This window comes from Saimiri boliviensis, chromosome 14, assembly GCF_048565385.1.
Source record: "Saimiri boliviensis isolate mSaiBol1 chromosome 14, mSaiBol1.pri, whole genome shotgun sequence".
NCBI lineage: Eukaryota > Metazoa > Chordata > Mammalia > Primates > Cebidae > Saimiri > Saimiri boliviensis.
This window is the reverse complement of record NC_133462.1, coordinates 18,867,673-18,890,261: the sequence shown is the minus strand read 5'-3', so window position 1 is coordinate 18,890,261 and position 22,589 is coordinate 18,867,673. Positions and strand designations below refer to the sequence as shown.

General features: G+C 45.8%; 1 protein-coding gene across 2 annotated transcripts; it reads right to left on the bottom strand.

Annotated features, from left to right (window-relative positions):
- Positions 1 to 962: 962 nt before the first annotated feature.
- ZNF875 (zinc finger protein 875) lies at positions 963 to 22,564 on the bottom strand. Of its 2 annotated transcripts, XM_074386422.1 has the most exons (5): positions 22,149 to 22,564; positions 21,697 to 21,755; positions 13,538 to 13,664; positions 12,989 to 13,084; positions 963 to 4,183 (listed from the first exon to the last, which is right to left on the bottom strand). In XM_074386422.1, exons 1-5 carry the CDS (start codon positions 22,420 to 22,422, stop codon positions 2,517 to 2,519), a joined length of 2,223 nt encoding a protein of 740 aa, XP_074242523.1. In that variant the 5' UTR covers positions 22,423 to 22,564; the 3' UTR covers positions 963 to 2,516. The 2 variants fall into 2 exon arrangements, with proteins under 2 accessions (XP_074242523.1, XP_010346309.2); XM_010348007.2 differs by lacking the exon at positions 22,149 to 22,564 and having other exon boundaries at positions 963 to 4,180; positions 21,697 to 21,786.
- Between the last annotated feature and the right edge of the window lie 25 nt (positions 22,565 to 22,589).

Below are 22,589 nucleotides of genomic sequence, written 5' to 3'. Positions count from 1 at the left end.
GTGACATTGGGGGGTGACCGTTTCTGTTACTGTGAGGATACCACTGATCCTATGTGTGTATCTGACTGTCTCCAGGTCTCACTGTTCCTCTACCTGGTCTCCTGCCGTGGGCGGGGTCTGTGGTATCTTTTTTTTTTTTTTTTTTGAGACGGAGTCTCACTCTGTCGCCCAGACTAGAGTGCAGTGACGCGATCTCGGTTCACTGCAACCACCGTCTCCCGGGTTCAAGCGATTCTAGTGCCTCAACCTCCCGCGTAGCTGAGACTACAGGCGCTCGCCACCATGCCCGACTAATTTTTGTATTTTTAGTAGAGAAGATATTTCCCCATGTTGGCCAGGCTGATCTGGAACGCCTGGCCTCTAGCCATCCGCCCGCCTCGGCCTCCCGAAGTGCGGGGACCATAGGGGGAGCCACCACGCCCAGCCTGGTATCCTCATTTATATATCCCATCTCTGCCTGCACCTAATGTGATGCAAGTCACAGAAGGGTAATTAGATTTCATTAGGATGAGGCTGCTCGTTTGCACCAAAACCATAAGTAGTTTGGTAGCTGATAGCCCTGGCGTTCCTCCTGCTGTTGTTTCCACCTTTTTACTCTACAACTTTAGGGCCCAACTTTAAGAAAACTGCCCACAGTCAGGACAAGAATGTGAGCCCGTGAGTGAACCAGACTAAAGCAGCATTCTTCTCCATCTCTAGTCCCTGAAATACTGAAAAGTGCACCCATGTCAAGATCCTATTAAGTCAGGATTCTTATGTGGAAGCAAGGGGAAGTTCTTGAGAATGCATCCTTGGAGAATACATCCTCCAATCCCCTGCCACAGAGAGCCCTCTAATGGCTAAGGCCAGAGAATCTTCTACAAAAGGAGTGTGGGTACTAGGGTAGAACTGATTATTGTTTAACTCTGTGAAATTGGGCTTTATTACTTTCAGAAGAAATCAGACAATTTTTTAAAAGGCTCTACAAACATGTAATAGGTTGCTTTAATGGGGAAATTTACAAGTTCAGTGTTCTTTGGATGGTAATTGTGGTTTGGTACTTGACAATTACATTAAACAGTTCTTCCCTGGACTTAATTATCAGGAAAGTTAGAGATTATCTTGGATGTTTCATACCTAGGTGCTGAAATATAAGATTCTCCATTCTTTTTTCTTTTCTTTTTTTTTTTTTTTTTTTTTTTTTTTTTTTTTTGAGACGGAGTTTTGCTCTTGTTGACCAGGCTGGAGTGCAATGGCACAATCCCGGTCACTGCAACCTCTGCCTCCTGGGTTCAAGCAATTCTCCTGCCTCAGCCTCCCGAGTAGCTGGGATTACAGGTGTGTGCCACCATACCTGGCTAATTTTGTATTTTTAGTAGAGACGGGGTTTCTCCATGTTGGTCAGGCTGATCTCGAACTCCTGACCTTAGGTGATCCACCCGTCTCGGCCTCCCAAAATCCTGAGATTACAGGCATAAGCCACCACACCTGGCAGATTCTCCATTCTTTTTATTGAGCCCACGGGCCGTAGTTTGGGGACGCCTGCTCTAGAGCTTAGAGAACAAAGAGGAAGAGATGGATTTGCCACTACCTAAGAGCTCTCAGGAGGGGTTTCAGCCCAGCAGTAACTGGTTTTGGCAGTCTAGTCCTGGGAGAATGGAAGGAATTTGCAAGCAAGGCACAGCTCCCCTTTACTGCTAGAGAGCTACTGACAGAATTGGAAAATAAAATGCCAAGTCCCTCTCCATTTATGCCTTTTAGTCTCTCTTAAATGGACATTAAGGCAAAGGAATCTGGGAAATGTCTTTAGCAAAGTCCCAGCCCCAGCATCACAGAATGGAGAATGACATGGCTGGAGCTGAGACACGACCGGAAAATAAGCAGCATATAATCTTTTTAAAATTTGCTGGAAAATAAGTTTATTCATTTTCCAAGTTTATTTTTCTTCTTAGAAATGTTATTACTTCCGGCTGGGCATGGTGGTGCACGCCTGTAATCCCAACACTTTGGGAGGTCGAGGTGAGTGGATCACGAGGTCAGTTCAAAATCAGCCTGGCCAATATGGTGAAACTCCGTCTGTACTAAAAATACAAAAATTGGCCGGGTGCGGTGGCTCAAGCCTGTAATCCCAGCACTTTGGGAGGCCGAGGCGGGTGGATCACGAGGTCAAGAGATCGAGACCATCCTGGTCAACATGGTGAAACCCCGTCTCTACTAAAAATATGAAAAATTAGCTGGGTGTGGTGGCACGTGCCTGTAATCCCAGCTACTCAGGAGGCTGAGGCAGGAGAATTGCCTGAACCCAGGAGGCAGAGGTTGCGGTGAGCCAAGATCGTGCCATTGCACTCCAGCCTGGGTAACAAGAGCGAAACTCCGTCTCAAAAAAAAAAAAAAATACAAAAATTAGCCAGGCATGGGGGTGCACGCCTGCAATCCCAGCAATGACTGACAAAGCCACAGTGCTGTGTGTCCTCTGATCTCTGATGAAGTATGACTCCTGGCTAAAGGCTTTACCATAGCCTGTACACATACAGTTTCTATCCTGAGTGTGTCCTCTGATGTCTGATTAGGTTTGACTTCCAACTAAAGCCCCGCCCACACTTTCTGCAAATATAAGGCTTCTCTCCTGAATGTGTCCTCTGGTGTCGAATGAGGTGTGACTGCCGGCTAAAGCCTTGCCCACACTCCCTGCACATGTGAGGCTTCCCCCCTGAGTGTTCCCTATGGTGTTTAATGAGAGTTAACTTATCACAAAAGGCTTGCCCACACTCCCTGCACACAAAGGCACCTGAGTGTGCCCTCTTGTGCCTAAATAGGTTAGGCCTCTGCCGAAACCTTCTACCACACTCCCTGCACATAAAAGGCTTTTCCCCTGAATGTGTCCTCTGGTGTGAGATGAGGGTGGATTTATCATTAAAGCCTCGTCCACACTCCCTGCATACAAATGCCTTCTCCCCTGAGTGTGTTCTCTGGTGTGTGATGAGGGTTGACTTCCGGGTAAAGCCTCGCCCACACTCCATACATACAAATGGCTTCTCCCCTGTGTGTGACCTCTGGTGTTTGTTAAGGTTTGACTTCAGGCTAAAGCATTGCCCACACTCCAGACACACATAAGGTTTCACCCCTGAGTGGGTCCTCTGGTGTGTTTTAAGGTTTGATTTCCAGCTAAATTGACGCCCACATTCTGTGCATACATAAGGCTTCTCTCCTGTGTGTGTCCTTAAGTGTCTGATGAGGTGTGACTTCTGGCTAAAGCCTTGCTCACACTCCCTGCAAATGTAAGGCTTCTCTCCTGAATGCGTCCTCCTGTGTCTGATGAGGTGTGAATGCTGGCGAAAGCGATGCCCACATTCCCTGCAAATATAAGGCTTCTCCCCAGTGTGCGCCCTCTGGTGGGTAATGAGGTTTGACTTCAGGCTAAAACTCTGGCCACATTCCTTGCACACATAAGGCTTGAGCCCTGAGTGTGTCCGCTGATGTGTGAAGAGGTTCGACTTCCAAGAAAAGCCTCGTCCACAGTCCTTGCACACATAAGGTTTCTCCCCTGAGTGTGTCCTCTGATGTGTGATCAGGTTTGACTTCCAGGTAAAGCCTCGCCCACATTCCCCACACACATGAGGCTTTCCCCCAGAGTGTGTCCTTGGGTTTCCGATGAGGACTGACATACTGCCAAAGCTCTGTCCCCACTCAGTGTACCTGTAGGCTGTCTCCCCTGTTTGTGTCTTCTGGAGGCTAAGTAGGTTTGACTCCTTGATAAAGCCTGGCCCAAACTCTTTATATTTGATTTCTCCACATCCTGAGACTTCTAAGCCATGCAATCCTTTGTCTGTCTCCTCAAGGTCGGCCTTCTGTTCAGGGCTGGGCCCTATATCCACCACTGTGTCGTCTTCCTTGGACCATGCTGGCTGTTCTTCAGTTGGGCTGGAGAGTGCCTTTGAAGTGCCACTTTTGCTTACTCTCCCAAACTGGACTTTGGAGTCTTCTCTCTCTTGAATCCATCCTGCTTTGTCACTCAAGTAGAATGGATCTTGCTGCTGTTTCTGATCTTCCGGATAGTGTTTTCCCTGCTGGAGAGGATTTCCTGCACATAAACTTGAAAACAGCTGAGGGAGATGACTCAGCCACACGTGTTGGCTGAGAGCTTGCTGACCGGAGAATATGAGAGGGCAGGAGGGACAAAGTTGAATTTCCAGCTTTGATCCTGCTGAAGAAAGAACATTTTCAGAGGGGTCATAGGTAGGGCCATGTAGGAATTTTGCCTTGTCCATTGGTCATTCATACTATGTTTACATCACAAGCTCTCTCCCAGTTAGACATCCTTCCCAACATTTATTTTTCCTTTCACTTCATGCATTACATTTTCTTTTGATGTTGTTGTTGTTGTTGTTGTTGTTGAAACAGAGTCTTGCTGTCGCCAGGCTGGAGTGCAGTGGTGTGATCTCGGCTCACTGCAACCTCCACCTCCGGGTTCAAACGGTTCTCCTGCCTCAGCCTCCTGAGTAGCTGGGATTACAGATGCCCACTACCATGCCCAGCTAATTTTTGTATTTTTAATAGAGAAGGGGTTTCATCATGTTGGCCAGGCTGGTCTCAAACTCCTGACCTCAGGTGATCCACCCGCCTCAGCCTCCCAAAGTGCTGGAATTACAGGCAGGAGTCACTGTGCCCAGCCCTATGCATTATGTTTTCTATTGCAAGAGTTGGCAAACTTACCTGACAGGCCGAATCTAGCCTGAAACCTGTTTCTGCGTGGCCTGCCAGCTAAAAATGGTTTTTACCTTTTTAAAAAGGGGTTGAACTCAAAAGAGAGAGACAGAACAGGAGAGATGGGGGGAGGGGAGAAAGAAGTAGGAGGAGGAGGAGAAGGAAAATGATGAGGAGAAGAGAGAAGAAGTGACAAAATTGCATGTGCTCTCAAAAACTTAAAATATATACTAAGTGACCCTTTATAGAAAGGCATAGTGACACCTATCCTATTGCAATGTAGAAAACTCATACAAAACTCTTATTTTCATTTTCACATTATCTGACAAACAGTATTCACAAGTTCTAGAAATCAGCCAAAAGGATAAAAATTAATTGAGAAATATTTATTCATGAAAAACACTGGCTTCAGGTATGAACAGTAAGATTCTGTGACATTATTGCTGGAGTTGCTCTTACCCTCTTCCCCCTTCCCACTAGCTTGGTTAATGCAATGTTTATAGTAGAGCAGGTTATAAAACGATCAGGGTTGCTGCTGCTAGAGGGGACTCACTTGATTTAGAGTGGATGGTGAGAAACCAATGCCCAGTAGAGCTATCATTAAAAGTCATGAACTAGGTAATGAGTGAACAGGAATGGCCAGCAATTGCTGTCTAAGGCTACAATCTTGGTTGACACCAAGAAGACTGGCAGATGAGCCAGAAATTTGGCAAGATGACTCTTAAAATTAGACAGCCAGAGAGGGGCTTGACAAGCCCTCCACACAACTCTGGCTGACTGGAAGGCCCTGGCAGAAGTAGGAAAGACTGCAAGTAGGTGGTAGCAAGCTATCCACACATCTTGCCCGACGAAGGGGCTACAGCCAGGGCAGAGGAAAAATAAGAGGGCTCAGTGGTAAGTAAAAAGCCTTGAAATCCTTAAAAACAACCTGAACTTTGAATGTGCTTCCCAACCCACACACCATTCATATAGGTGGGAAGGCCTCCTAACTTAGACCTTTAAGTGCCAAAGACAGCTTAAAGTGCCAATTCTTTCAGGCCACTAAGCTCTGCAGCCACAAAGTTGATATCTAGGAAGCCAAGATTGAAAATAAACAGAAGAATAAAATTTAAAAATCATGCAGAAACATCGTTTTCACAGAGGACACATAATCCACAAATTTAGTCTAGAAAAGTGACTAAACAAACAAAAAGCAGGAATGACAATCTTCAGGCAGGAAATACATTCAGGTATCAGAGGGAGTGCAATAGAACATCTAAAATATCCAGGTTTCTAAGAAACAGGAAAGAGTAACCCATACCCAGGAAAAAATACAGTCAAAGGCTGGAAGCGGTGGCTCACGCCTGTAATCCCAGCACTTTGGGAGGCCGAGATGGGTGGATCACGAGGTCAAGAGATCGAGACCATCCTAGTCAACATGGTGAAACCCAGTCTCTACTAAAAATACAAAAATTAGCTGGGCATGGTGGCGCACGCCTGTAGTCCCAGCTACTCAGGAGGCTGAGGCAGAAGAATTGCTTGAACCCAGGAGACGGAGGTTGCGGTGAGCCGAGATCGTGCCATTGCACTCCAGCCTGGGTAACAAGAGCAAAATTCCGTCTCAAAAAAAAATGCAGTCGATAGAAACTGTCACTGAGTAGGTCCAGACTTAAGGAAAAAAAAAAAAAGACCCCAAAGCTGCTATTATAAATATGTTCAAAGGGCTGAAGGAACGTATTACGGTGTAATATGGTTTGGCTCCATGTTGCCCACCAGATGTCGAACTGTAATCCCCAGTGTTGGAGGTGGAGTCTGGTGAGAGGTGACTGGACCATGGGGGCAGTTACTCCTGAATGGTTTAGCATTATCCCCTTGGTGCTGTTCTTGTGATGGTGAGCTCTCATGGGATCTGGTTGTTTAAAAATGTACTCCCGCCACTCTCTTGCTCCTGCTACAGCCATGTGAAGTACCTGCTCCCACTTTACCTCACGCCATGACTGTAAGCTCCCTGAGGCCTCCCCAGAAGCTGAGAAGATGCCACCATCATGCTTCCTGTACAGCCTGCAGAACTGTGAGCCAATTAAACCTCTTGTGCTTATAAATTACCCAGTCTCAGGTTTTGTTTGTTTGTTTGTTTGTTTGTTTTCTTCTTTGAGATGGAGTCTCACTCTGTCACCAGGCTGGCGTACAGTGGCGCGATCTTGGCTCACTGCAGCCTCTGCCTCCCAGGTTCAAGTGATTCTCCTGCTTCAGCCTCTGGAGCAGCTGGAACTACAGGCACCTGCAACCATGCCCAGCTTATTTTTGTAGTTTTAGCAGATATGGGGTTTCACCATGTTGGCCAGGATGGTCTTGATCTCACCTCATGATCCGCCTGCTTCAGCCTCCCAATGTGCTAGGATTACAGGCATGAGCAACCATGCCCAGCAAAAGCTTTCTTTATACTAATGCAAGAACAGTAATGCAACATACACAGTGTGTAAAAAAATTAAAGTATAATAAGTGATTCAACAAATAGAGAATATCAGCAAAGAAAGAAACTGTTAAAGAGAAACCAAAAGAAATTCTGTAATTAAAAAGTAAAATAACCAAAGCTTACAAACTACTAGAGCATATTTGAGTGTGCAACACAATGAGCGAACTTGAAGACACAGCAATAGAAATTAACTAAACTGAAGAACAGAGTAAAAAAATACTAAAGAGAAATAAAGAGCACCAGAAACCTGTGGGAAGCCATCAGGCAACCGACCTATGTCTAATGGGAACTCAGGAAGAAAAGAGAGAGTAAAGAGCATAAAAAATTCCCTCGAAAAAAGGCTAAGAACTTCCCAAACTTAATGAAAAACATTGATCCAAGAATCTCACCAAATCCCAAATAAGATAAACATAAATAAATCCCCAGCTAGATACATCATAGTCAAACAGGTGGGGAGAATGAAAGACAAGTTGTGAATGCAGCAGGAGAAAAATGACTCAGCACGTAAAGTGGGGAAAAGAATATGATTAATGTTCTAGCCAAAATGCTAGAGGAGGAGGAGGGGACGAACGAAATGAGAAGGAGACAGATGAAAGGCATCTTAATTGGAAAAGAAGAAGTAACAAAATCTCTTGTTCACAGATTATGTAATTTTGTATGTATAAAATTTCAAGAAAGCAACTAGAAGTCATCATTGTACTTAGGCCCTAAGATAAATATATAAGAACTAATTCTATTTCTATATATTAGCAATGACTAGTCTAAAAATGAAACTGAGAAAACAATACTATTCACAATAGTGTAAAAATACTAAAATGCTAAGGAATAAATGTAACAAAGTAGCACAAAGTTGGTAAACTGAAAATTAAGGCTGGGCATGGTGGCTCTTCTGGAATCCCAACACTTAGGGAGGCTGAGGTGGGAGGATTGCTTGAGGCCAGAAGTTTGAGGCCAGCTTGGGCAATACAGTGGGATGAAAAAAAGAGAAGCAAAAGAGAAAAAGGAAAGGAAAGGAGGAAAAGAAGAAAGTTTTTTTTTTTTTTTTTGAGGTGGAGTTGCGCTCTTGTTAGCCAGACTAGAGTGCAATGGTGCAATCCCGTCTCACTGCAACATCTGCCGCCTGGGTTCAAGTGATTCTCCTGCCTCAGCCTCCCAAGTAGCTGAGATTACAGGCATGTGCCACCACACCTAACTAATTTTGTATTTTTAGTAGAGATGGGGTTTCTCTATGTTGGTCAGGCTGGTCGCAAACTCCCGACCTCAGGTGATCCGCCTGCCTCGGCCTCCCAAAGTGCTGGGATTACAGGCATAAGCCACCACGCCCGGCCAGAAGAAAGATTTTTTTTTAAAAGAAAATTAACAGGCCGGGCGCGGTGGCTCAAGCCTGTAATCCCAGCACTTTGGGAGGCTGAGGCGGGTGGATCACGAGGTCAAGAGATCGAGACCATCCTGGTCAATATGGTGAAACCCCGTCTCTACTAAAAATTACAAAAAATTAGCTGGGCATCGTGGTGCATGCCTGTAATCCCAGCTACTCAGGAGGCTGAGGCAGGAGAATTGCCTGAACCCAGGAGGCGGAGGTTGCGGTGAGCCGAGATCACGCCATTGCACTCCAGCCTGGGTAACAAGAGTGAAACTCCGTCTAAAAAAAAAAAAAAAAAGAAAAAAAAAGAAAATTAACAAACACTGTTGAATGATGTTAAAGTTCCAAATAGGCCGGGTGTGGTGGCTCATGCCTGTAATCCAAGCACTTTGGAGGCCAAGGCGATCACCTGAGGTCGAGAGTTCAAGACCAGCCTGACCAACACGGTGAAACCCCATCTTGAAAAAAAAAAAATAAAGTTCCATATAAATAGAAAAGTAGTCATAGATTGGAAGGCTCAATATTATTAAGATGGTGATTCTCCCCAAAATTTATCTGTAGACTCAACATTATCATGGTGAAACCCTGTCTCTACTAGAAATACAAAAATTAGCCAGGCGTGTGAGCACACGCCTGTAGTCCCAGCTACTCAGGAGGCTGAAACAGAAGAATCACTTGAACCCGGGAGGCGGAACTTGCAGTGAGCCAAGATCATGCCACTGCACTCCTGGATGGGTGACAGAACAAGACTCCATCTCAATAAAATAAAGAGGCCAGGCTCAGTGGCTCACACCTATAATCCCAGTACTTTGGGAGGCTGAGGCGAGTGAATCACAAGGTCAGGAGTTCAAGACCAGCCTGGTCAACACAGTGAAACGCCATCTCTACTAAAAATACGAAAATTAGCCAGGTGTGGTGGCAGGCATCTGCAATCCCAACTACTCAAGAGGCTGAGACAAGAGAATTGCTTGAACCCAGGAGTAGGAGGTTGTAGTGAGCCAAGATCGGGCCACTGCACTCTAACCCGGGTGACACAGCAAAACTCTGTCTAAAAAAACAAAACAAAACAAAAAAGATAAAAGCAGGCAGGTAAGCCACAGATTGGAACATCTGATAATAGAGTTCATCTCAATGATTTATTTTAAAAAATTTAAATCAGCAAGAAGAAAAAAACTAAAGAATTGAAAAGTCTTCATAAAAGAGCAAACACCAAGGCCAGTCAATGAATGAACATATAAAAAGATGCTCAAACTCAATACTAAGCAAATTACAACTACTATGAGAGGCCATTTCATACCCAAAAAATGATCAAAACCTAAAGTCTGACCACAGGAAGTATTAGCAAGGATGCAGGGCAGCTAGAATCCTCATATGATAAATGCTATGTGAGTATAAGCAATTGCTATAGGTTGAATTCTGTTTCCTCAAAAATGACATATTGGAGTCGAAACCCCTAATATCTCAAAAAGTGACCTTATTTGGAAAGAAGGTAGTTGCAGATGTAATTAGTTAAGATGAGGTCATTGGGGCCGGGCGCGGTGGCTCAAGCCTGTAATCCCAGCACTTTGGGAGGCCGAGGCAGGTGGATCACAAGGTCAAGAGATCGAGACCATCCTGGTCAACATGGTGAAACCCCGTCTCTACTAAAAATACAAAAAAGTAGCTGGGCATGGTGGCATATGCCTGTAATCCAAGCTACTCAGGAGGCTGAGGCAGGAGAATTGCCAGAACCCAGGAGGCGGAGGTTGCGGTGAGCCGAGATCGCGCCATTGCACTCCAGCCTGGGTAACAGGAGTGAAACTCCGTCTCAAAAAAAAAAAAAAAAAAAAAAGATGAGGTCATTAGAGTGGGCCCTAACCCAGCATGAATAATGTCCTCACAAACAAGGAAAATGTGGACACAGAGACACACACACAGGGAGAATGCTATATGAAGATGAAGGCAGAGATCGGGGTACTGCTCCTCCACACCAGGATTGCCAGCAAACCACCAGAAGCTAGAGGACAGACATGGAACAGGTTCTTCCTCACAGCCCTCAAAGGGAACCTACCCTACCAACACCTTGATCTCTAGGTCTAGCCTCCAGAACTGTGAGAAAATAAACTTTGGCTGAGCGTGGTAGCTCATGCCTGTAATCCCAGCATTTTGGGAGGCTGAGGTGGGCAGATCACCTGAGGTCAGGAGTTTGAGACTAGCCTCACCAACGTGGTGAAACTCTGTCTCTACCAAAAATACAAAAATTAGCCAGTTGTGGTGGTGTGCTCCTGTAATCCCAGCTAAACAGGAGGCTGAGGCAGTAGAATCGCTTGAACCCGGGAGGCAGAGGTTGCAGTGAGCCAATGTTGCGCCATCACACTCCAGCCTGGGCAACAAGAGCGAAACTCTGTCTCAAAACAAACAAACAAACAAACAAACAATCATGTGTTGCTTAAGCCACTCAGTGTGTGGTACTTTGCTGTGACAGCCCTAGAACACTAATGCAACAACTTTGGAGAATAGTTTGGCATTACCTTATCAGACTGAACAGGTGCACATTCTTTCACTCAGCTGTCCTACTCCTGGGTACATACCCTAGATAAACAAGAGTTTATGTGCCTAAGGACACATCTATCAGAACATTCACAGCAGCATTCCTTTTTTTTCTTTCTTTTTTTGAGACAGAGTCTTGCTCTGTTGCCAGGCTGGAGTGGAGTGGTGCTATCTTGGCTCACTGAAACCTCCACTTCCTGGGTTCAAGCGATTCTTCCGCCTCAGCCTCCTGAGTAGCTGGGATCACAAGTGCGTGCCATCACGCCCAGCTAATTGTATTTTTAGTAGAGATGGGGCTTCACCATGTTGGCCAGGATGGTCTCAATCTCTTGACCTCATGATCCGCCTACCTTGGCCTCCCAAAGGGCTGGGATTACAGGTGTGAGCCACTGCACCCAGCCCATACCAGCATTCTTTAATTGGTCAAAAGAATACACTGGTAAAAATGTAACTGTCCAACAAAAATGGAATGGATAAATCAATTGTATTATAATTATGCATATAATACAATATTATATAGCCATAAAATGAATGAAGCAGAGCTACATATACCAACATAGTACAAAATTAGCATCAGTGAAGAAAGCAAACTATAGCCGGTCGTGGTGGCTCACGTCTGTAATCCCAGCATTTTGGGAGGCTGAGGCAGGTGGATTATGAGGCCAGGAGTTCAAGGCCAGCCTGACCAACATAATGAAACCCCGTCTCTATTAAAATATAAAAATTAGCCAAGCATGGTAGCACGTGCCTGTAGTCCCAACTAGTCAGGAGGCTGAGGCAGGAGAATCACTTGAACCTGGGAGGCAGAGGTAGTGGTGAGCTGAGATCAAGCCAGTGCACTCCAGTCTGGGCAACAAAACAAGACTCCATCTCAATTTAAAAAAAAAAAAAAAAAAAAAGCAAAGTACAGAAGAATGCACATAATATGAAGATATTGATACAGAATTTTAAAATATTCCAACAACAATACAGATGATTTAGCGATTCATACATATGAAGGAAAGAACAAAGCCAGGTTTTATTATTTATTATATTAGGGATTATATTAGGGATATATTATGTTAGAGATTTATTATAAATCCCTAATACTGAAAAACCATTCCCTTGGAGGGATGGGTATAGCATACCATAAGGAAGGGGGAATGGGGGCTTTGACTGTTTAGGTAATTTTTTATTTCTTAAGCTGGGGCATTGGCACATGAGTATGTATTTTATTATTAGTCATAGCTTAAGTATTGTGTAATAAGTTATGGGAAGTGGAGATATGGTGATAATCTTAGCATACAAATAATTTCTAGATACTAGAAAGTATCTAGAAGGGTCGTAGACTTAATATTCATAAGGTAGATGCAGGTTTGTTTGTTTGGTTGGTTTTTTTTGAGACAAAGTCTCACTCTGTCGCCCACGCTGGAATGCAGTGGTGCAATCTTGGCTCACTGCAACCTCCGCCTCCTGGGTTCAAGTGATTCTCCTGTCTCAGCCTCCTAAGTAGCTGGGATTACAGGCACGCACCACCACACCCGGCTAATTTTTGTAGTTTTAGTAGAGACAGGGTTTCACCATATTGGTCAGGATGGTCTCAAACTCCTGATCCCATGATCTGCCCTCCTCGGCCTCCCAAAGTGTTGGGATTACAGGCGTTAGCCACTGCCCCCGGCAAAGGGAGATATAGTTTTTAAGCTCAGGTGATAAAGAAGACTATGAATGAGGAAAGACTAAGCATTATGGAGAAGCCAAGTGAGGAAGAGAGGCTTCCTGGTGTAGGGAAGAGACAAGGAAACGACGGAAGTCCCTCCCTCAATTGAAGATTATGTTCCGGAAGCAAGGCCATGTCAGGCAACCTTCCCCTTGGCTTCGGAGGCCTGGAGAAGAGCTTCTTCCCAATATCTGAGAGATGTCTCCTCCTTCCCTATCTGCCAAGCTGTAGACTATCCCATCAACCCCACACTGACACTCACCAGGACAGAGGTCCAGAGAACATTTTCTCTCCTCTCTCCAGGGCTCTTCCCCTCGCTCCAGCTGAGCAATGAGTTTTGGTTTGGAAGATGGAATTTCTGCTCATAGAGAAGAGAATGAGGAGATTGTTGGTTATGGGCTCAAGAGGCCATTCTAGAACTCAGAGCTGAAATGAGTGAGGAAACACAGAGGATACAAAAGACTGATAAACAGTTCTCTCTCTGAAGTAGAAGGGTTAACTAAGGAATGGTGACTCCAATCAGAAAAACAGCGTATTATTAACATTTGGTGGATGAAAACCTCCTGGGTTTGGAGCAAAATAGAGAGCCCTCAAGCCTTGGGAAAGGGGCCTGGAAATGCAGTGTTATCCATACCATGAACAAATCAATCTATCTGCTTTCAATTCTACTAAATCCAGATTTACCCAGAGGAAAAAGGTAAATTGTTTTTAAGCCCAATTCTAAGGCAAAGGTGCTCCACAGGTAGCCCTTCCTCAGAGTGGGAAATACTCTGCAGGACAGACTTTAAGTGCCAAGGGAGGCCATTCTTACCCAGTGAGACCAGGTGGTTATAGGTTTCCAGCATCACCTCCCTGTGTAGGGTCCTCTGAGCAGGGCTCAACAACCTCCACTCCTCCTGGGTGAAGTCCACAGCCACATCCCTGAATGCCACGAATGCCTTTAACACAAAACACACCTCTGTTCATCCAGGAGCCTGTCTTTCCCACAGTTTAGAATGAGAGGTCAAGGCCAGGCACAGTGGCTCATGCCTGTAATCACAGCACTTTGGGAGGCCAAGGCGGGCGGACCACCTGAGGTGAGGAGTTCGAGATCAGCCTGACCAACACGGAGAAACCCCGTCTCTACTAAAACACAAAATGAGCCCAGTATGGTGGCAGGCACCTGTAATCCCAGCCACTTGGGAGGCTGAGGCAGGAGAATCGCTTGAACCCAGGAAGTGAAAGTTGCAGTGAGCCAAGATCACGCCATTGCACTCCAGCCTGAGCAACAAGAGCAAAACTCTGACGAAAAAAAAAAGAATGAGAGGTTAAAAGGCTTCCCTCAGGGAAGCAGGAAAGATTTCTAGCCGCTACTTTGGATTGTGACCTTGGCACCAAGGGGTCAAAGACCATTATTCTCCTATCTCTTCCCAGCCTGCATCACTTAAGCACCTATTACTGTCAGTATCCCAGGCTGGCTGCCATGGAGGATAAAAACAAAACCAAAGCCCTTACACAGAGGGAGTTTTAACACTAGGCAGGGAGAAAAAGAAGACATCACACAAGCACCACCAAATGGTAAAGAATCATCTTGCTGAGTCTAAAAATGTTCTGAGACTGCTTAGTCTCAGTATTTGTTCTACTGGAAGCAGTGACGCCTCTGGGGGTTAGGGGCAAATAACTCACCAACATATATAGTTCCCACAGCAGGACTCAATCCCTCCTCTACCAAATGCTGCCATGTGCCTGCTCAGGCCTACAGAGGGGAAGTGGGTGCTGATGAAGAGTGTGGACTCGAACTGCACTATCTGGATTTGGAACCCATCTCTGTCCCCAACTAGTGTGACCTCAGGCACTAAATGAGTCACTCAGCACATCAGCTTCTCCTGTGAACTAAAAATAACAGTGCTCATCTCACAGGTTATGGTGAGGATTAGGATCGCTGTGAAGGATTCAGACAACTGCCTGCTGCACTGGCCGTTCTATGTAAAATTCCATGCCCTTACGTGGGTTTCCTTCCCCTCTCCTGCTTCACTGTGTTCCCTTAACCCTAAGATAATACATGATACTCATTTCTCTTTTTTGGTTTCCCACTAGGCTATCAGCTCCACGTGCATGGCTAGTCCACTGTGATTACCCTGGCGTCTATGACAGAATCTGCAAGCACTTAGCAGTCAAATTATTTTTTTTTTTTTTTTTTTTTTTTGAGACGGAGTTTCGCTCTTGTTACCCAGGCTGGAGTGCAATGGCGCGATCTCGGCTCACCGCAACCTCCGCCTCCTGGGTTCAGGCAATTCTCCTGTCTCAGCTTCCTGAGTAGCTGGGATTACAGGCACGCGCCACCATGCCCAGCTAATTTTTTGTATTTTTAGTAGAGACGGGGTTTCAGGTTGGTCTCGATCTCTCGACCTTGTGATCCACCCGCCTCGGCCTCCCAAAGTGCTGGGATTACAGGCTTGAGCCACCGCGCCCGGCAGCAGTCAAATATTTTTAAAAACTGAAAATGATTTATTATTAGACAAGCAACAAAGTTTCAAATGAACCTCTGCTACCTAGAGAGCAGTACTTTAGAGGGCAGGAATATGTAACTGTCCTTGGCATGGAAGTTTGGTGAGATTTCCAAATGAGTCTGGAAATTTAGCACCGGGATTCTTCCCAGCCCAGCACTTACTCTCTTTGGGTACAATCTGCAGTCCATAAAGTGGTTTAGTTTGACCCATATAGTGCTTTAAAACTTGTGTTTATATCAATTAAATGTTGGAAGATTTCATATGAAAATCTCAGTCTATGGGTTCTGTAAAATATCCATACATCTGACCACCCTGGGCTCTGCACTGCTGTTGGATCACAGTTGGCTGACGGTGACTCATGCTGGTTGGTGGTCTATCAGCCAAGGCACACTATTGGAGACTGCCTCACCAGCTTCATTCATTTAGGTATGTCTTGTCTCTTTGATGTTTTGCATCCCCTTCTCAGAATGCCGCCATCACTCCTTGAGGGTATGACATTGTGTCTCTAAAACTAATTGCACACAGTACCCTTTCCAGGGAACCTCCCCTACATTTCCTGCCCTCTACCAGCTCTACTATTCTACACTGGCTGGACTACGAAATGGCCTTAAGACTCTATCTACATCCAGTTATATTGATAGCTGTCTCCAAACCAGCCAGTCCCAACATACTTAATCCCAAGGGAAGAGCACAGATGACTGTGAGCTTTGGTTCTGACCCCTTGTCTCTCTCTGGCTACACTTCAGAGCGACCTTGGGAGTGTTTAAATGATGGATTCTCGAGTCCCACCACAAATCAATAAACACAGGGATGGGGCTTTTGTATTTTAAAGGCTCCTAAAAGTACCGTGATGGTTGTGAATCACTGGGTCAGAGAAATTTCAAGAGGGAGAGGTCACTGTAGGATTGAGGATCAGGAAGTTCATGAGAAAGGGGTAGTCACTGTTGAATCTAGGTGGTGGGTATGTCAGTGTTCAATGTACAAGTCTTCCTGTTTTTTTTCTGTATGTCTGAAACTGTTACTAAGTAAACACTGGAGAGAAAAAGACTATTCAGGCATTTGCCTAGTCCCTGTTGTGATCTGCTTTTACAACCCCTTCTCGGAACATACACACACACACTCCTTGAAAATCTCAAAGGAAGGAGCTACATTAGAGGGCAATTAATATTACTTTAACACATATTACACAACCAGTTATTCCTCCAGCCCTGGAACAATTCATGGTCTGTCTGAGAACCATGCAATGGAGGGCGCATTGTAAACACTGTGGGGCTGACCCTCATGATCCACTCCAACTCTATCCCACTGAGTAGCAACACAGCTAGTAGCTTGGGGGAGTAACTGGTATAACAGTAATTCACCTGCTTGCCAGCTGAAAAATGAATGATAACCAACAAGCCACAAGAAGCCTGCTGCGGGATTCTAGCAAAAGACTTCTTCATTTGTAAGATGGAGTCACAGGAGGTCAGCACTTCCTGATGCTCAGAAACATGGGCCCAGATTACCCAAAAGAGGCAGCAGAGCTTGGTGCACTGGCTCAATATGTGGTCCCTGAAACTGCAGCACCAGCTTTCCCTGGGAACTTGTTAGAAATAAAAATTCTCTGTCCCCATCCTAGGGCTACTGAATCAGAAATTCCATTGCGGGGAGCCCAGCAATCTTTTTGTTTGTTTTTTTATATGGAGTTTTGCTCTTGTTGCCCAGGCTGGAGTGCAATGGCATGATCTCAGCTCACTGCAACCTCTGCCTCCCGGGTTCAGGCGATTCTCCTGCCTCAGTCTCCTGAGTAGCTTGGATTACAGACACGTGCCACCACTCCCACTAATTTTTGTAGTTTTAGTAGAGACGGGGTTTCACTATGATGGCCAGGCTGGTCTCGAACTCCCAATCTCATGATCCACCCACCTTGACCTCCCAAAGTGCTGGGATTACAGGCGTGAGCCACTGCGCCTGGCCTAAGTTGCTAAAGTTCTTTAGGTCACTAAATTGGTACACAGAAGTGAAGTGCTGCCATAACAAAATACCGAAAACACAGTATTAGCTTTGGGAGCAGGACATGCGCAGAGGGTTGGAAAGCATCCAGGAAAACTATTAGCACAGGCTAGAAAAGCAGTAAACAAACTGCTAGTGGGGACTAGAAAAGTAGTGAGAAAACTGCTCTGGCAGCTTGAACTAGGCAACTCGTGTTATATATTAGCAAAGCTATTGCCTGCATAAACTTGGAAAACAGAAAATATACCAGATGAATTTTTGGATTTAGCTAAAGAGATCTCCAGAAAGCCTGTTAAAAGTTTCAGCTGGGCCGGGCGCGGTGGCTCAAGCCTGTAATCCCAGCACTTTGGGAGGCCGAGGCGGGTGGATCACAAGGTCAAGAGATCGAGATCATCCTGGTCAACATGGTGAAACCCCGTCTCTACTAAAAATACAAAAAACTAGCTGGGCATGGTGGCGCGTGCCTGTAATCCCAGCTACTCAGGAGGCTGAGGCAGGAGAATTGCCTGAACCCAGGAGGCGGAGGTTGCGGTGAGCCGAGATCGCGCCATTGCACTCCAGCGTGGGTAACAAGAGCGAAACTCCGTCTCAAAAAAAAAAAAAAAAAAAAAAAAGTTTCAGCTGGACGTTTCTAGTGACATATAATAGTATCAAGAAACAGAAGAGCTAAAGAAGCAATTATAGAGCTTGCAAGCATAATTTAGAGAGAATATAGACAAGTCAGGACTTGCTGGCTTGGAAATAAAATTGTTTTGTATCTTCAGTCTCTCCAGCCAGCATGTGTCTCAAAACAAAAAAATTAACTCAGAGTAAAGATCAATCCAAGAGTTTAGCTCAAAAACCCAAACTTTAGGACCTCTGAAGTGTTAAAGAGATGCCTAGGGGTCTCCAAGCTAGAAAGAAAGGCTTCTGAGAGTCTCCTTTTTTTTTTTTTTTTTGAGACGGAGTTTTGCTTTTGTTGCCCAGGCTGGAGAGTGTAATGGTGTGATCTTGGCTTACAGCAACCTCTGCCTCCTGGGTTCAAGCAATTTAACTGCCTTAGCCTCCCGAGTAGCTGGGATTACAGGCATGCACCAGCACAGCCGGCTCATTTTGTCTTTTTAGTAAAGACGGGGTTTTTCTATGTTGGTCAGGCTGGTCTCAAACTCTTGACCTCAGGTGATCAGCCTGCCTCGGCCTCCCAAAGTGCTGGGATTACAGACGTGAGCCACCAGGCCCAGCTGGTTTCTGAAATTCTTATGAGCACTGTCCCACAGCTCCGACACCTTGCCAAGATGAGAGGCCTATCTGACTGTGATTCCGCTTCTGTCTAACAGAGCACTCCCAAATCTGGTACATGGGAAGCCCACAGAGCTTTCAAGGAAGTACAAAAGGATCTAAAACAGTTCAAAATGAAGAGGCCTCCTCCACGCCAAATTCCTGTCCTTTCTGAATGGAAGTGTCTACTGCAGGGTGTCTCTGTGTATTAGGTTGGGAGTGTTTGGGGTGGAGGGAAACAAATGACTTGTCTTTTTAGTATACAGGTATCTGACTCAAAAGGGATCCACTGAAGAAGCTTTAGCCATATCCAGACTGATACACTTAAGATACTGGACTTTTGACCAGGCACAGTGGCTCACACCTGTAATCCCAGCACTTTGGGAGGCCGAGGCGGGTGGATCACGAGGTCAAGAGATCAAGACCATCCTGGTCAACATGCTGAAACCCCGTCTCTACTAAAAATACAAAACATTAGCTGGGCATGTGGTGCGTGCCTGTAATCCCAACTACTCAGGAGGCTGAGGCAGGAGAATTGCCTGAACCCAGGAGGCGGAGGTTGCGGTGAGCCGAGATCGCGCCATTGCACTCCAGCCTGGGTAACGAGCAAAACACCGTCTCAAAAAAAAAAAAGATACTGGACTTTTGAGTCTGAAGACAAAACTTCTGGGGATCTTGGGGGAGGGGGTGAGTTTACCTTGCACATGGTAAGAGTATGAATCATTGGGACCAATAAATCATGTCTCCCTGTATCCACTCCCTTATGTTATCCCCTTCTATGATGACTGGACTTGGCCATGTGACTTTCTTTGGCCAAAAGGACATTAGTGAATATGACGAAAGCCAAAACCATAAAAGTACTTCTTACCTGGGGCTGTGCTCTCTTCCTGTGTAGAGAAACCCAAGACCATGTGACCAAGCCCAAGCCCACATGGAAGACAACCAAGAAGAAACTGGGCACCCCAGCCAAACAGCTTCCTGACTGTCACACATGGACAGTCCTCCAGCCCTGCTCAAAATGCCAGCCAACTGCAGCAAAATTGTGGTCCCAGCAGAATGCCAGATGGCAAGACCAGGTGAAACCTGCAAAACCTACCTGTGCCTGCCCAAACTACAAGCCTACCAAATTCTGTGCTAATAAGTGATTTTAAGCCACTGATGTTTAGGGTTGTTTATTATGAAGCAAAGGCTGATATGCTGATAGAGGAATCATGTCACATGAAAAATACTTGATGACTATCATGACCACTGGCTTGCCGGCATGACCATGATATCAGAAACTCCCCAGCCAGTCTTGGAGAGCGGCAGAGTGGGTCCTCCCATTTCTCACTCACTCCTGGGCATGAATTCATTAAATGGGAAAGGGAACCAATTGACCTGACCTATTTTTGTTTTTCTCCCCTTTTTCTCTAATAAGATAAAAAGTGGATGCATCTAAGTTAAAAGTATGTATAAGATGACTCCCCTGTGGTAACAATAAACACACCTGCAGACTAAATAATCAGAACATGACATCAGACAACAGGATATAACATTTGAAATGAGGACTGTCCTAAATATCTCAGATACTGAAATGAGCCACTGAAGTTTTCTCAAAAGTGATGTTACTGCAATGTCGGGGAAACTGAGGATTACAGAAACATGTGGTGGGTGGCAAAGGACCATGTCAACATTTGGAAACAAATCAGGACGCTACTGAGAACTTTCACATCAAAAGAAAGAGATCTGAGTTGATAGGTCTACCCTGGTTATCAAAACCTGCACAGTGTAATAATTAAAATAAAAGCAAATAAAAAATTGCACAGTAAGGCCAGGTGCGGTGGTGGCTCACACCTGTAATACCAGCACTTTGGGAGGTCAAGGCCAAGACCAAGACAGGTCGAGGCAGGTGGATCACCTGAGGTCAGGAGAAACCCCATCTCTACTAAAAATACAAAAATCAGTCAGGTGTGGTGGTGGGCACCTGTAATCCCAGCTACTCAGGAAGCTGAAGCAGGAGAACTGCTCAAACCTGGGAGGCGGAGGTTGCAGTAAGCCAAGACTGGTTGCACTATTGCATCCCAGCCTGGGTGACAGAGTGAGATTCTGTCCAAAAAAAAAAAAAAAAAAAGCCACACCTGTAATCCCAGCGCTTTGGGAGGCCAAGGCAGGTGGATCACAAGGTCAGGAGTTCAAGACTAGCTTGGCCAACATGGTGAAAACTCGTCTCTACTAAAAATACAAAAAATTATCCAGGCACGGTGGCACACACCCGTAATCCCAGCTACTCAGGGCAGATTTATTTTCAGAAAAGCAGGGAATCTGAAATTTTGGGTGAAATATCCCAATTGCCAAAAGCTGAAAATGCTCTCCAATGTAGAATTCAGGTCAGACTCTGTCAAACTCCTCCTTGTTCTATGTGAATAGCTAGTCTGTATCTTCACCTATGCATATTTATTTATTTATTTATTTTTGAGACAGTCTTACTCTGTCGCCCAGGCTGGAGTGCAGTGGCACGATGTCAGCTCACTGCAACCTTCGCCTCCCAGGTTCAGAAGATTCTCCTGCCTCAGCCTCCGCAGTAGCTGGGACGACAGGCACGTGCCACCATGGCTGGCTAATTTTTTGTATTTTTAGTAGAGATGGGGTTTCACGGTGTTAGCCAGAATGGTCTCGATCTCCTGACCCTGTGATCTGCCTGCCTTGGCCTCCCAAAGTGTTGGGATTACAGGCCTGAGCCACCACGCCCAGCCACCTACGCATATTTAAAAACCTTAAACCTTAAGCAAGTCCATTAGCCACCATAATCCTTCCACACTGTAGCAAGAGTCCAGCCTTTGAAACTAACTATGCTTCCTTGCTGCCTCCCACTGGAAAGTCTTCCCCCTAATTTCCAATTCACCTAACCGGTCAGGAGCAGCTGAGACAGTCCTACTTCGGGGAGTCCTCCCCAACCACTCGAAATTAGAGGCATCTCTGCGGTCCCTGCCCTTCATCCACATAACTGAACAATTTTAAGCATGTATGTCGCTGTACTTTTATTTAAACTGCTCCATATGTGTTGTTCACAAGGAACTACTTCATGAGTGACGGAGCAGAAAGGAATGCTGAGGGAGAACTCCTGTTAGAATGAGCCCCTCTTCCAAGACTGTGAATGAATTTTGCCCAATACCAATTGTTTGCCTCCAGGGCAAGTAAAGGTTATGGGATCCATTCTGTTGACAGCCAAGATGGAATTACAGGTAATTCTCACCTCTTTTTTGGCTCTCAGGAGCTCTGTGGCCATTTTTCTGGTCTCCTGAGTGCTCTTCCCTGGAGAAGGGCAAAGTCTCAGAAGAAAGATCTGGGGATGTGAAAATAAACAAGAGAGTGGCCTCGGTGGAAACTCCCTCCCCACGAGGTGAAGCACAGTCCGCGCCAGATCCCCACAGTCGGGATCAGGGATGTCACAGAAATCACCGAGGAAGCCAATTTCTATCCGGAGGGGGCCCAGAATGACTCAGCACCGTCAAGCTCAGCCTCAAGCTCGGGCCAGGGAGTGAAGTCCCTGTCCCCAAGCAACCGAATGAGGGTTTGTCTGTAACCCTGAGGTGCCCACAGGAGAGCGCCCGAGTTCTGAGACAGCTCTGCCACTCCCAACCTGCGTCCCTGTGAGCAACACAGGGACACGCAGAGGGGCACGCTGATTGCCTCTAGGGCACTCACGGAACGCGGGTGCACGCTGCGGATCTTGAAGGCAGAGGTCAAGTAACGAGGTGCAGAGGTGTGGAGAAGACGTGAAGAGGGAAGCCTCCGCGAGTGTCAACCAGCCTAACGGGCCGGGCCCGCTGACCGGAAGTGCTTCTGACGTCAACGTTACCCATTGAAGGAGGGTACGGAGGGTAGCCGCAGTGACCGCAGAGGCCTCTGGGGATTGTAGTTTCAGAGCTAGAGAGACGGACGAGCAGTCGGCTTTGCCCACACAGGGTGCCTTTGACATCTGCACAGCGCACACAACCAAATTTAGGAGCCCACTGTTAAGATGTTAAGAAAGTGATATTGACATTTTTCTCATTTGTTAAAAAAAAAAAAAAAAGAAAAAAGAAAGTGATATTGACAAGTTTCTCTGCGGCCCAATGAGATCTGCTGACCTCGTGAGCATCGCGG

Excerpts from the sequence above, each read along its gene's own strand:
- ZNF875 (XM_074386422.1), bottom strand. The coding sequence starts at position 22,422 with ATGTCAAAGGCACCCTGTGTGGGCAAAGCCGACTGCTCGTCCGTCTCT. Across the intron at positions 13,665-21,696 it reads TCCTGAGAGCCAAAAAAGAG|GCATTCGTGGCATTCAGGGA; the intron begins GTGAGAATTACC and ends TTTGTGTTAAAG. Across the intron at positions 13,085-13,537 it reads TAACCACCTGGTCTCACTGG|AAATTCCATCTTCCAAACCA; the intron begins GTAAGAATGGCC and ends CTCTATGAGCAG.